The 15,228-nt window shown below is 42.3% G+C and overlaps 1 protein-coding gene across 1 annotated transcript in view; it reads left to right on the forward strand.

Annotated features, from left to right (window-relative positions):
- Nucleotides 1–15,228, forward strand: part of pid1 (phosphotyrosine interaction domain containing 1) — a 42,503-nt gene that overhangs the window by 5,914 nt on the left and 21,361 nt on the right. Inside the window, exon 2 of the mRNA XM_084064489.1 lies at nt 10,276–10,422. Within this exon, the coding sequence (XP_083920615.1) occupies nt 10,276–10,422 (147 nt within the window). The remainder of the gene's footprint in view (nt 1–10,275; nt 10,423–15,228) is intronic.

The following is a 15,228-nucleotide window of genomic DNA, read 5'->3' on the forward strand; positions in this document are numbered from 1 at the left end:
TTTTATAAGATGTATATTATTATGTTATAACATTTAAGTATTACAGTAGCCTATTACAAAATACCAAGTGTTAGGCTACAAATGGGCGATTATAAAAACCTAAAAATGGAAGAACTAACATCCCTCAATCTGTTTCGGGGGCCGTTCCTTCCTGGCATTGGATGGGGTATGTTAGTTCAACAGCAGATTGCACAATATGCACTGTTATTCACCCAAATGTGCACACACTCATACAAACAGAGGCTGGCAGGCATGCAGATATGCAAGCATGCACTGAAACACAGAGGCAGCCACATGCATTCCTGACCACTAAACATGTTTTCTTCTGCATCAGCAGCATGTTCTGTAGCCATAGTTTTCATTCTTGGCGTTTTCTTGACTGTGACACTGACAAATAGGGCTGAGCAGGACGAAACGATCTCATCCTGACAATGCAGAAATAGCTGACTGAGGTTAAGCATGGACAGCTACAGCGGTTGCACTGGGTCTGTCTGCTTCTCTGTACTTACTACTCTTTGACTGTTGCTTGCTCTGTCTGTCTGCTTCTGGCTGTCTGTCTGTCCCCAACCTGACTTTGTTTTTCTCTCTATTAATCTGTGGTCACTGGTCATCGGTATGTTAAGTTTCTTTGTCTCTGTTGTTTTCTACCTCTGTTCCTTCGTTTTCCTTCTGTCTGGAGTTGCTTTGTGGTCAGTCACGGCTATGATGGTGAGACTGTGGCTTTTTTGGCAGAAGGACTACATGAGAAGAGCTGGCACAGCATTCCCATAGTTCCTTCAACTGGATAGTTCCCACTACCAGCACATCTGCTCCATGTGAACATGCAGGGCTTTGGCATCCGGCTGCAGATGGGTGGTTTGGCTCTCACTATACTAGGAATAGGCATAATCTAATTTTTCAACAGGTTCCGATTTTTTGTTATTCCCCTACATTTATAGTCACTTCCCAGTTCTCACTTCTTTTTTCTTAGAGTTTAATCCACAAAATCAAGAAGTACAGTAGTGTTAGTGAAGTTTTGTCTTCTTCTGAGTTTCTTTTCTTTTCTTTCTTTTACACAGTACTGGGACTTTATTAGGGGATTTTATTGTATTTCTCCCATTATGTTCTGCTTTTCACTTGAACCTTTTATTTGAACCTTCTGATGTCCTGATCACACTGCATGTGATACAGGCCGAAATAGAGGAAACAGCTCTGCTTAAAACATTTACTCAAGTCTCAAGATAGTATACAGTGATTTGTTTTATTTTTTATTTTTTTATGTTTTCACTTGAATATTAGGATCGAAGGATTTCACGGCCCCTTGTGTATTGGGGGGGGGGGGACAAAACCTACTGCCACAGCATGTCAAAATATAATATAAAATAATTTTTCAAACTTGAATATTACTAATTTATGACCAAATACTTTGATATGATATTGATATTGTGATGACAGTATTGGCGGTGACTACTGGAGCTTTCACAAGTTCACAACATTTTTACACAATAAGATTCACTTTACTGTAATGCAGTCTTTAAAACCAGGAAAAGACAACACTTAAAGACGGGTGCCCGTGATTTTCAGTGATTCCCCCCCCCCCCCCCCCCCCCCCTTAAAACATGATCATCAGGTATTATGGTTATACAGTACTAGGAGGGAGATTTTTTTCAAAAAAGTGTACAGAAATTGTTAAAATTATGTTTTTATGTGGATACGCTTCCAGTTCATTAAGTATACCTAGTTCTCACCTTAGCACCTCCTCCACCACCTTAGCACCACCCACCTGTCCTAGTCCCTCCGCCTCCTCATGCCCACACCTGTTGTGTTATGATAATGAGGGGGAAGAAACTCAAAATAGTCAGAGAAGACATAAAACACCATAAAAAACACCACCAGGGGGCTTAAAGGTGTAGTGAAATGAAAAATATGTTTTTCACACTTTAAGAGCATATCCGTGGTCATCATATGGGCATACCTTACAATAGATGCCAAAAAAAATGAAAAAAACCCATTTTTGTGTATTTTTACATCTAAAGTCCCTAAAAAGCCAATCTTAATTACTTCCTGTAAACGAAAACGTGCTGCGTGATGACATAATACAGCCTTCACGAATATAAATGAATCTTGATTACATGCACCTGTTTGATTCCCATAGCTGCACGTTCTTCAAACACAGCTGATTTTAATTACAGAGATACTCCGTTTTGAATCTCATTGAAGATGAGTGTATTACTCATTTTAAACTTCATCTGCACACTAAAATATGTATCTGAAAACATTATAGGTTAGAAATAAGCCAGGTAGTAGCAAACGTGCTTCACTGGCAGTCTCTCTCTCACTTGTAAACAAACACTAGCCGTGTGCCAGCACGGCTGAAGTGATTGAGATCCAACGTCCCATAGCCTGAAGGGATGGGACCTTCTGATTGGTTTAGAGTCGTTGAGCCGACGTTTCGGGCTGAACCTACAAAATAAAATGACCGAAAATGTCACTTCAGTGCGTCTTTAATGAAGTTCTATCAACCTCATAGACACATGAAAAACAGAAAAAGTGCAAAACTATGGCACCACCCCTTTAAAGTATACTTTTACAAGATTAAGATTCCCAACATTCTGGAAAAAGTGTTTTCACCTGACAGCAACAGGTTGTGTACAGTATATGGGGCGTGTTAAATAGACCATGTGTTTTTTGTCAGGCCTAGTTAATGTGTGCTCTGGTGCTGTGCTTGTAGGCTATATAAGATATACGTGGGGTTGGGTTAACTATTTGCGTCAAAGAGTTGATGATGTTTTTACTGCCATCCGGACATTGCCACCCCCAGCGTCTGAGGTTTTGGGTAAGTTAATGCCTACGTCCTCCTCCAGCGCTAACCCACCAATCATAGCATCAGATCATACACCCTCCCGCCTCCTACACGCCGAGCTGACCAATCACAACTCTTGAGGGATGTGATGGGGACAGACATATACCTCCCACTGTCTTCTCTGTGTCAGCCACTGCAGACATGTTTCCTCTTGTAAACTGTCCAGGATCAGAGAAGGAGACTGTAAACATATAGAGGGACAGCCTCAGACCATTACAGTATGCAGTATGCCTACCGTACAGGGGTGGGATGGGGGAGTGACTTGTGGGTTTAGGAATTAACCACTATTTGCCCTGAGTATGTGTTTGTTTGTATGTGTGTGACCGTGAGATGGAGGAGACCTTCTGCTCTCCCTGGAAGCCACAGCTCCCAGATGTGCAGGGAGAAATGCTTTAGACAATAAATAGTAGCATTGTTAATATGTTTGTACAGTATGTGTCTACATGCTATTGCCAGAACAGGGCAGCGATGAATGCCTGGACTGACTGAAGGCAACTTAACCCATTAAAACCGGGAAAGAATCTGTGTCATTTTAGTGTTGGCTATTCAAAAATAGCACATCTACCTTGTACATCTTCTATTTTTGAATGAATGAAATGAAAACAAATCTTGTAAGTGTGAGAATTACCAATTTAGAAGGTATTTGTAGAATCGGCCTCGGGTCTTTAATGCTGTCCAGTGAAATCTTTGAAAAGGCAAAACACTGTATTTGTTACTTCAACAAGCTTGTTCTTTAAGCTGTGACTTGGGCAAGGACAGAATGCATCTCCACAAAGCTGAATGGACAGACTGGTACAGAAGATTTTGGTGGAAGGGGTGATGAAGCTAATCATTAACAATAATTCATTGGATTTAAACATATCTCTGCTGTCAAATATGGAGGTTCATCATTTGTTCATCATTGATAAGAACAGCTGAATGGACCTCCAAGCTCACAATGAGGTTGGAGGTCAAAAGGGGGTGGAGCCTGGAGTCAGCAAAACCAGCTTACTCCACCCCCCTTTGCTGGAGTTAGGTGGTTTAGCAGAAAGTTTGAGGATCCAATGGAGTTAGATGCTTTTGTCCAATGCACTTTTTAATACTTTTCATTGGTTCAATATTTTTTTTACCAACACACAGACGTAACGTAAAGGGTGTTCAATAGCACTGATTTATGGAAAAAAATGCAAAAGCGGAAAAATGGAGTTAGCTGGTTCCTGCCGGACAGCAACGATATCCAATTTGACTGTGTATGTGTTGTGCATGACACAGATTACATGTCTTAAAGACTTTGTATCATTGTACAAGCACGTTCTGCAACATGACCTGTGATCCACAAGGCCTTCATCTAGTGGTGTTACAGAAATATAGCACAATTTGACACTGGCCTTAGCCTTTTTTTACAGGCGCGCCCCCTTCCCAAGCCACGCCCCCTTTCCTGGGGAGGGGTACAAATACAAACGGAAGTGCACGCCCCGTTTTCAAGGGCTGTCTATAGGACTGCGTGTTTACACACACAGTCAAAAACATTTAGTTTAGTGTCATCCAGCTAGATAGCCCCGCCCACACCGGGCGAGCGCAGTCAGCGCAAGTCAAGGCGCAGACGGCTGTGTTGTTGAAGGACAACGAACGCGTGCTCGCCGCTGGCACTGCCTGAGTCGGCTCTAGTGGCCTTCGCAGCGTTCGGCACGGCAACTTGCTCGGCGGTGCCTCTCGTTGCTCAAGCCCGCCAGAGACGGCTCGCCTCCGACGTTGTAACAGACTAGGTAGGAAACACCCATGCGCAGTAGGGACTAGTGAGGTGGACAAGTTACAATTTAGCCTCTGGTAATAATAATCAGCCCAAAGAAATTAGCCACGAGAAATCTACTTTTACTGCATCATGCAGTAGAAACGTTTGTATCTCTGAGAATGTTTTAGCAGTATTGGTTTTCTAACAATTTGTCTGCTTTGAAATACTATGTTTTTTATATCAAATACTTTAATAGCCAAGCTATGTGTTACTGGCAGCTGTTTTATTTTCCTAAACAATCCATAGCGTCTATGCACAGTCAAATTCCTGTGGTTATGTTAATTATCAGCACAGAGAGAACACCTCTGGAACGCAAGTGGGTGCAGCATGTCTGAGCTCTATGTTTGAAGTTTTCTTTCTTTTCTTTTGGAAGGGAAGCAAAAAAGAACAGATGAACCGATAACAGTCTTAACACAGTCTGTGATGGCCTACTGTCTCACTCTCCAGCAGCACACCAGACATACCTACAACATCTGCTGGAGAGCTCTCCCCTTTTCCTGCTTGTGTGTGTGTGTGTGTGTGTGTGTGTGTGTGTGTGTGTGTGTGTGTGTGTGTGTGTGTGTGTGTGTGTGTGTGTGTGCGTGCGCGTGCGCGTGCGCGCGCGTGCGTGTGTGTGTGCACATACAGTATGCCAGTGTGTGTATTTGTGTGTCAGTCAGTCCATGTGCGTGGTATAGTGTGTATGTACTGTATGTAGAGACACTACATTGGGACACTACGATGTGGTTTAAGGAGAACATAGGATTAGACTATAGTGTTTACTGTTGTGGTACAGAGGGGTGTGTGTGTGTGTGTGTGTGTGTGTGTGTGTGTGTGTGTGTGTGTGTGTGTGTGTGTGTGTGTGTGTGTGTGTGTGTGTGTGTGTGTGTGTGTGTGTGTGTGTGTGTGTGTGTGTTTGTGTGTGTGTGTGTGTGTGTGTGTGTGTGTGTGTGTGTGTGTGTGTGTGCGTGCGTGCGTGCGTGCGTGCGTGCGTGTGTGTCTCGGACCTACAGTATATGTGTGTAACCCGAGGACAAAGTCATTTTGGCAAGAGTCTAAGGTGTGTAGAACTGTTTTGCTGTTTTCTTTCCCTTTGAGTTCATCTTGTTCCATCCCTATAATCCCTGGGTTGTGTATATCAGGGAGCATGGCGGTGGCTTGTTTTATCTGCCAGGGCTTAGATTTACCTGAGACCCTTTCCCCCCTGGCCAGCCCCCTGCTCTCCCATGGGGCAGGAAGTGGAACGTACCATCTGTGACCTGTTAAACTCGTCACAGCAGGGGATGAAACTCTTTATCATAGCGAACGCTGTCCAACGCCAGCATACCTGAATGCTTAGGCTATTGGTCATAGATGTGATATTACTCTACTTATTAGAGTAGTCCGCTTATTATTAAGTAGATGTGAATTGATCATTTCATGTGGGATGTCGAGATACTTGCGAGGTAATTCTACGTGGCTGTTACCAGTCTGCCTTGTCTGTTTGCATCACAAAGTTATTCATTCTTTCCAGTTTATAGCCTGTTGACAGCAGACAGCTGTTAGTTGACAGAGCGCGCAGCCTTACAAAATACAAAATAGATGTTTAGATTTGGTCCATAACCCTCTAAATATATGTGGCTTGGATGGGAATCTTCAAGTGGCGGGTGAGGGTGTAGACTGGTAGTGTGTTTTCCCCATGAAGCAATGCCTTTATCTATCTGAGATACACACAGAGGCAGAGCTTCAGCTTTTCACTGTGCAAGGGTATACCTACAGTAGATAATCTAGGTATACCCCAGTATAGTGAAGAATATGCTGTTGGGAATATGGGTTCCCCATATAACATGCCAAAAGGTTAAGCTAGTACTCCGCCGATGGCACTGAAGAAAGTGTCCGCCTCACCTCTTGTTTTGAAATAGTCTCTGTGAATCCATTAAAGTTGGCCTCCAGTTTTTTGGAGAGAAGTCATAAGCTCAGCTCAAGCGTGAAATGCATACCAGCCTTGACTGTAAGTGAGGTGTACCTTTACAGAAACACATGTCACATTAAAGTATGAAATCCGTCTAAAGATGTTGGTGAATGGTCCAGATGTGTGGAAGCCAGCATAAGGCATTGCTTTGCAGGCCTCAAAGAACACACTGGGTGTTGGGTATCTGCCACTCAGAACATGTTGCCCTGACAATACATCACTGTGCTGCTCTGAACTACAGAGGTCTTATTGTCCTAGATTTACTCACTCATTGTTTTATCTATTGATCTACAGTATTGTTAGATTGTTAGATTAATACATGGATAGATAGATGGATGAGTTAACATATTCATGAAGTTTTTTTTGTTTGTTTTTTAAAGCTTACATTGTCCTCTACTATGTGGAGAGACCCATGAGTCTAAACCAAATCCTTAGAATTATCTAAAAAAGGCATTGGTGTTTCGGCAATTCCTGAAAAGCTGGCTTATTTTAGAGATTTGAGGTTTTCATCTTGACAGCAACAATTGTCTGGTCTTTGGATGTGTGGAGTTCAGACTCATCCTCGCTCCTCCCTCCCGGTTCTTCTGCCTCCTCTAAAACCACGTGCTGCAGCGGTGTCTCTGCTGGTAAAGAGAGAAACGCTCTCTGGCTTAGAGTTTCAAGTCTGAAATAGAATCAATAAGTTGAGGTGAGGAGACTTTTGGGGCCAGAGAAATAATAATAATACCAAAAAAATTTGAAACACAGTGAAAATATTATGAATAGAATTCCAGTGTTATCCCGCAGATTCCATCCTCTCTCCTTTTACTCTTGAGTGGGGTGGGGTACTAGGTTGGAGGGGAGAGCCCCCCCCCCCCACCCATCACCCTTCACCCTTCCATCCCTCTCTCTGTGCTGGGGCTGACCACAGGAATGTGAGCTGCTGTCAGGAAGCCGTAAAGTGCTGACGCGGAGGTCAGCGAGCGTTTACACACATGTGGCTTTACTTTCACAACTCCTTTACCTCGCCTTTTTCCCCTTTTATCCTTCATCTCCATCTTCGAGATTTATCCCTTCTTCGCTCTCTTCCTCTTTCCTATTTCCCGTTTTCAGACGCTCTCTCGTCCTTGCTTGCTGCTCTTCCAGTTCCTGCCATGTCCTCTGAAGGCCTCTCTGGAGTGGGGCTAGGCAATTAGCCGAAAATATATTGAAACCCGATATTTAGAACCAATATCCAACTTAATCTTGGTCATGTACATTAATCGATTAATCGAGAAGCAGGCTTTTTATCAACGAATCAACATGAAAAAAGTCTTACAACATTTGTTATAATCTACTAAATAGATTAATCTGACTAACCACTTAGCCCTGTGTTATACTTTGTTGTACAATGCGAAAATTGCCGATCTACAGGCTCACAACACGTCGCATCGTGACGTGTTGTGAGCTTGTAGATCGGCAAATTCGGCAATTGTCACTTTATGTTTATTTTTTACATAATTGTTCATTAATCATAATCAAGGCAAAAGTTTGAAATAATCGTTGATTTGAAGTCATATCGCCCAGCCTCTGGAATGTGTCTGTGTGGTTCAGGCGCTCAGAGAATGGTTCTGCCTCCATCTGATGGACATTGGTCGCTTTCTCTCCACCTTCAGGCTTTGAATGGAGGGGGTGAAGTTTGAGGAAGCCGTCTTAGTTTGGGTTTAAGTTTTAGCTGCTGCACAGTTTTGCACAGACAGTACCATGGTGATGACATACGTTTGTCTGTCTGGGATGAAAATGTTTTATCTGAGGCATGTTCTTTTTTTATTCTTTCTTTCTGATTTATGAGGAAAGATAATTTGCCTACTGGGCCTTAAGAAAAACGGCTTCCATGATTAAACATTAATACAGTGCTTGAAAATACTGCCCTTATGCCGCATAGATAATAGAAACAGACGATGTGCAGGTCCAACATGGAAAAACTGTTTTGGAAGAGCCTCAGAGGAATGACAAAATACAGGAAAAGTCATCTGGAAGCACTAGAGTCATTTTCCCAGATCACTCTGGGAAAATGGTGGAAAAAAGGAGAACCAAGGCTTCTGCAAAATCACCTGTACTCTTTTACCATTGGATGACATTATATTCAAGTAATTTAATCTTTATTGAACTATAGCTTACACAGTAACAGCTAGGATGGGGTGAAAAAGATGGGATATGTTCCCATAAAGGTCGTGACTCAGAGTCCACTTTTTAATGTGTGTAGTCCTGTCATCCATCTTTTGCTTCTATTCGATGAAGTTGTCATACCAAAAGAGCGGACCATCAACTTCCCCCCTGTAGGGACGAGCCATCTGGAAATATAAGAGCCAAAAAGACAAGTATAGATTTGAAAGAAATCTCATATATAACATAGTTACATGGTGTATATGCCATGGCTTCAAAACAGAGTTTTCTGCAGCACCTGAAAAAGAAAAAAAAATCATACCTTAAAAAGTGTGGATAAATATAGCTTGCCTTTTAAGCCTGAAACTCCTGTGCCATTTTCATTTTACTGGTGTAACTGATGTTGTAATTCATTATAAGCAGTTGTAAAATGATCTGAAAACATCTTAAATGTAACTGGCTGAAACGTACAGTCACCCTGCAAAAAAAGTAATCTTGGCCCTTTATTTGCCAATACTGCTCACGTAGGACCATTGACTGTAAACAGGGCTATAGTGGTTATTATTTAACTGGTGCCCCGATGAAGGGATGCAGAGCAGGCATCAGACACCAGGCATGCCAGAAATGCTACATGCCCTTACTTTCAATAGTGAGAGCCCTGATTTCATTAGCTGTTTGGTTTTGTAGTGGCTATTTAGAGGAAGCCCAGAAATTCCATAGGGCGCGACTTGGAGGGCCTATGCGAACATGTGGTTCTGTTCGGCCTTATGAAACCCCGGCCATGGATTCCTGCGCGAGACCATGCGGCCAGACAGGCTCTCGTCTCCTGTTTTGACGGAGGCTTCACACGCAGACAGAAGAGCTCTTCCTCTCATCTGCTCTCCACATTCTGCTATAACAGAGCTGACTTCCCCATCTAAGTTACCATCGCTATCCATCTAATCCTCTCTAGTCTGCCACCGTGTTCCACCACTTGACTGCCCCTATGCCACTGTTTAGATGTTTGCGTATCACTTGGGGGTGGGTTTGGGAAATTTCAATTCTGGGTCTCTTCCCAGTCCTGTTTGCTTTTCCAGAGCCAGCTGCAGCTCCAAATATAGTTTTTTATTTGGACTGTTGTATGTTTATTTCTTATTTTTATCTTTATTGTCATCATGTTATTTCCTCGCTTGGCAGGAATACATATTCAGCAGGAAGGCTGTTGCTACATTATTGCAAAGGAAACACTGTAAAAGCTCACTATTATTTTCACACAGATTTACAAGTGTCTCTGCCTACTGCAGCCAACTGTACATGCTGTACATATTACTGTTCAAACATACTGTACATACATACGACTGTACATACAGACCCACTACTGCAGCAAACGCTCCCACAAATCGTAGTCCCTCTCTCTCTCTCCCTCCTTCTACCTCCCTCCCTCTCTCTCTGTCTGTCTGTCTGTCTGTACCTGCTGCCCTGTATAACGAGTAAATCTCTGTGTCACTCTTTCTCTTTCTGACTGTTTCTGTCTGTCTGTCTGTCTGTCTGTCTGTCTGTCTGTCTCTCTCTCTCTCTCTCTCTCTCTCTCTCTCTCTCTCTCTCTCTCTCTCTCTCTCTCTCTCTCAGCACTTTCAGACCATGCTGAAAACCAAGCTAAATGTGCTGACACTGAGGAAGGAGCCATTGCCCACGGTGATATTCCACGAGCCTGAGGCCATTGAACTGTGCTCCACCACACCGCTCACAAAGAGCAGGACCCATGCTGGATACAAGGTAGGAACCACAGCTACTCACTTACAACCACTGCGTTTTCTTGCTCCAATGCGGCCATTATTATGTATTTTCTGTCTTACACTGTTCCATGGGTGTATTTGTTTTGTTCCATTCTCTGGCTCTGACAAGTGTCAAGTGTAGGATTTAATCCAAAGGCCTAACTAAACTAAAACAAATTGGCCCACAGATTAAAATAGCAAGCATGCTCTGTTGTTTCAGATAACACCCACTGTGCGTGCGTGCGCGTGTGTGTGTGTGTGTGCCTGTGTGTGCGTGTGTGTGTGTTTGTGTGTGTGTGTGTGACTGTGTGTGTGTCGCTACCCATGTGCTACACCAGCAGAGTAAACATCACAACAGCCACCCAAACAGCATGTTTGCACGTCTGAAACAACTTCCGCTTGTGTGTTTTGTGTTCATGTGGATGTGTTCCTGGTTAGGGCTGGGACAATTACCACAATACTGTGATTACGTGATGTAGGGTTGTGCCCATGGGCACCGCAATTTGACCATTGCATGGATGAACAATGAGGATTTTTTTCTCAGCCCCTGCCCTGGTTCAGATTTTGGAATATTTGCTGCTCAATTGTCTTTTTTTATTATATATTGTTTTAAGTAAAGAGATGTAGTAACATATGAACATACTGAGAAAAGAAAAATGATTTAACCCATTCAATCCGGGAACGCATCTCTGTCATTTTAGATGTTTTTGGCTATTCAAAAATAGCAGGTACTGCCTGCAATTTTTGAAAGATCGTGAAAATCTTTGAATTTATATTCTTTAAAGCTAACATTTGTAAAATATATTTTTCCAGGGACCCAGAAGCAAAGATTTGAGTAACAAATGTTTGCTTTAAAAATATATATATTCAAAGATTTGCACAAATATCCAAGATTTTTCAAAAATAGCAGATCTACTTAAGCACGCTATGAGCTTGTATATCTGCTATTTATTTAGCAGCCCAAAGAAATCTAAAAATGACACAGGTGCGTTCCCGGTTTGAATGGGTTAATGAAAACATAAATTGGGTTCTGGAATCGTTATATTAACGGCCAATGCATTTACTGTGACATACGTGTTGCAACACATTGATGAGCAAGTGTGTGAATGTGCAAGCTCAGCGATCCAATCACTGATTTATTCTCGGTGTGTTAATAATTGTATGTTAAACATAATACATTATGTCTAGTCTACATACCGTATGTACTATACGTAGTTCCACCAAGGGGCGTGGAAATTGTGTTAATATCTGCGCAAGGGTAACTAATAGTATTACTGAATTAATTAAGAATTCAGGGTGGCGTATTAAAGGAGGAGTTCACCCAAAAAATGATTTATTTTCTATCAATTGCACACCCCATGAAGCCTTGAATACATGGATTTATTTTGATTTTTGTCGCATTCCTAAGCCAATAATTTGATGCCCGGGTGTATTTCCGGTAGGAGACACAAAGAATCTACTTTGTGTCTCCTACCGGATACATTAGCCGGTAGGAGACAGGAATCAAATTATTAGCTTAGGAATGCGACAAAAACACAAATAAATCCATGTATTCAAGGCTTCATGGGGTGTGCAATTGATAGAAAATAAGTCATTTTTTGGGTGAACTACTCCTTTAAGCATTCAAAGATGAGGGAGGAACTGCTTTAGTCACGGGACAAAGCTGTACCCAGAACAATAGATACCAGCCTGTGTCATGGCATCTATGATATTCAGATGGTCAGAACATACAGTATCATAAGGCAAAAGGTGAACAATATACAGTAATAACAATAGAAGGTGTAATTGTATCATAATTCTTCCACACAGGTGAGCAAATACAATATGTGTGTGTGTGTGTGTGTGTGTGTGTGTGCGTGCGTGCGTGCGTGCGTGCGTGCGTGCGTGTGTGTGTGTGAGAGAGAGAGACTCTCTTTTGGCCATGACATAAAAAAGAATTGTCTGCAGAGATTATCTGCAAGGAAATATTGACATGTCGTACGTCACTGTTTGTTTATTTGTTTTTTATTGGTTGGATCAATGCAGTGATGGCATTACAATAACACACTATACACGCACGCACGCGCGCACACACACACACACACACACACACACACACACACACACACACACACACACACACACACACACACACACACACACACACACACACAGCGCACAGTGCACAGATAGCCAACTTTCCAAGAGTCCACCTGTGAAAATGAAGTGAAATTCAATCACTTCACGAGAGAAACTTGTGGAGAGACGGAGAGCGAGACAGACTTGGCTTTTAGCGTTACTATACTACTATAACATAGTACAAACTTGTGAGTATTGCTTAGACTCGAGCTATAGATCCATATATTGAGTATTGACAGACAGGTTTGTTGGTGTGACTGTACGTTACTGGATGGCCCTCACTGCTTGCATGCCAGTATTTTCCCCAGACTGCTGGTTGTGGTGGGCTGGGCCGGTCTTGCCAAATCGGAGCCCTCAGTAGGTCTCTCTGTTCAGTGTGAATGTCTGCCTCCACTTCACTATTCTTTCTTTTTTTTTTACACACTGCTCCTTCTGAGGCAGCTGAGAAATTTGTGCTGTGTTGCCATGGATACCACTACAGCTATTTATCAGAGAATACCAGCCACAAAGGAAAATGTCTGCTGCTCCCCCTGACTGTCCTTACTAGGGATGCCACAATCTGACCTTCAGCCAATTCGAAATTCGGACAGCCCTGGCGAATATTTTTCGATTATTCGACGGCACCGTTTTTTGAAAAATATTTTTCAAAAAAAAAAATGTTTATTTTTTTTCAATTTTTTTTTTTTTCTTTTTTTTTTTTTTCGCTCCTGTTTTAGCATTATCACGGTCATTTCCGGGTTGCGCGGCCCAATTATTAGTTACGTTAATGTTTGGGCTGGGATGCTTTCCAGCAGGGGCCTCAGTGCGGCTGCAGAGTTCATGTTTGGGCTGGGCTGAAACAGTGAAACGCTCTGAAACTGTGGCCATTTACAATTATTAAGACTATAATATTACTATTATTAGTATTAGCATATATTTTGATTGAAACTAAGGCATACAAAAGTAAAAAGTAAAAAAAAAAAAAAGTAAAAAGTAAAAAAAAAAAAAATGTTTTTTAATAATTTAAAAAATATATATATTATTAAAATCGAATTTTAAAAATCATTTTCGATTATGGAGACTGTAACGAATATTCGAAAATTCGAATAATCGGTGGCATCCCTAGTCCTTACAGGTTCTCTTTCATCTCCATGATCTCTGCTATGTCCAGTTGTCCACCTGTGTGGTTGCTGTGTGTGTGTGTGTGTGTGTGTGTGTGTGTGTGTGTGTGTGTGTGTGTGTGTGTGTGTGTGTGTGTGTGTGTGTGTGTGTGCACTTGTAACTGAAAACAGCTAATCTACAAGGTCACAACACGTTGTGTTGCAACACATGGGCCTGTAGATCGGCTATTTTCGGGTTTAGGGTTAGGGCTAAAAATGGCAAAAACAAGGAAAATAAATCACACTTATAAAGTCACCTTCTAATACAAACGTCTCTGTCTGTGTGTGTGTGTGTGTGTGTGTGTGTGTGTGTGTGTGTGTGTGTGTGTGTGTGTGTGTGTGTGTGTGTGTGCGCGCGCGCGAGAGCGCGTACGCCTACCTGCCTACATGCCTGTCTGTCTGCAGGCCTGTGGTTCCTGCATGCGTCACTTCTTCTTTGAAATAATATCTGCCTATCTGCCTACTGTATATGCCTGGCCACCTCTGCTCCCCTCTTCTCCTGTCTCTACTTCAGGGGTCTTCAACAGGGGGTCCGGGACCCCTTAGGCGGTCCTCAGAGCTACTCTAGGGGGTCCGCCAAATGTGTGTGCGATAGGAACTTTTCGATCGATTAGTCACCCCATGGAGACTTGAATTCATGGATATTTTTTTGTTTTTGTCGCATTCCTAAGCCAATAATTTGATGACCAGCGGACCGGTAGGCAGCGGTTCCGGTAGGAGATACAAAGGAGACTCTTTGTGTCTCCTACCGGAACCGCTGCGGGTCATTAAATCATTTTGGGGGTGAACTATCCCTTTAACCACTTGAACCCTAGAATTCCTTTTCTGAGGGGAACATTATTCGAAAATAGCAGATCTATTTATCTATCTATTTATGTATTTATCGGCTATTTTTTGGCAAAGAGGTATGGTGCAGAGGGAAAAAGAGCAGACCAAGTAATACAAAAAAGTGTGTGTGTGTGGGGGGGTCCTTACTTCATCTCTCTCTCAGCCAGGGGGTCCTTGGCCTGAAAAACGTTGAAGAACCCTGGCCTCCTTGTGCACTACTACTTCTCTCTCTTCTTCTCCTACTCCTAACAACCTCCCATGATCCCGTTCTTTTGTAGGATACCATAGGACGTTGGTTTTGGAAGAGGGGTTTCCGGGGACCCCCAGGGGTCCTTGACGGGCGTCCAGGGGGGTTCCCAACAAAAGTAGCCAAATATATATAAATTTGTTTGAGAACATAGGATGCTAGTGTTTTTCTTCTTGTTTTGTGTAGTCCTCCTTCTTGTCCCTGCTAGGGCTGTCACGATTATGACATTTTACGTGACGATTAATCGTCCCACAGATAATTGCGATTAACGATGTAATTGTGTTTTAGTCGAACAAATGAATACAAATTACATTTCTCTTTAGCTTTTAGGATTTCAAGTTGTACAGGGCAGATATGACAAATTACCTAGTAATAATACAAATAAATGACAAATGTAATACGTTTATAAAAAACATGAGCATCGCGATGCGTTGTGAGCTATTTCCACTACTTTTTGAAAATGGTTAAAAAAATA

The sequence above is a fragment of the Gymnoscopelus microlampas genome, assembly GCF_963454915.1.
Source record: "Gymnoscopelus microlampas genome assembly, chromosome: 8".
NCBI lineage: Eukaryota > Metazoa > Chordata > Actinopteri > Myctophiformes > Myctophidae > Gymnoscopelus > Gymnoscopelus microlampas.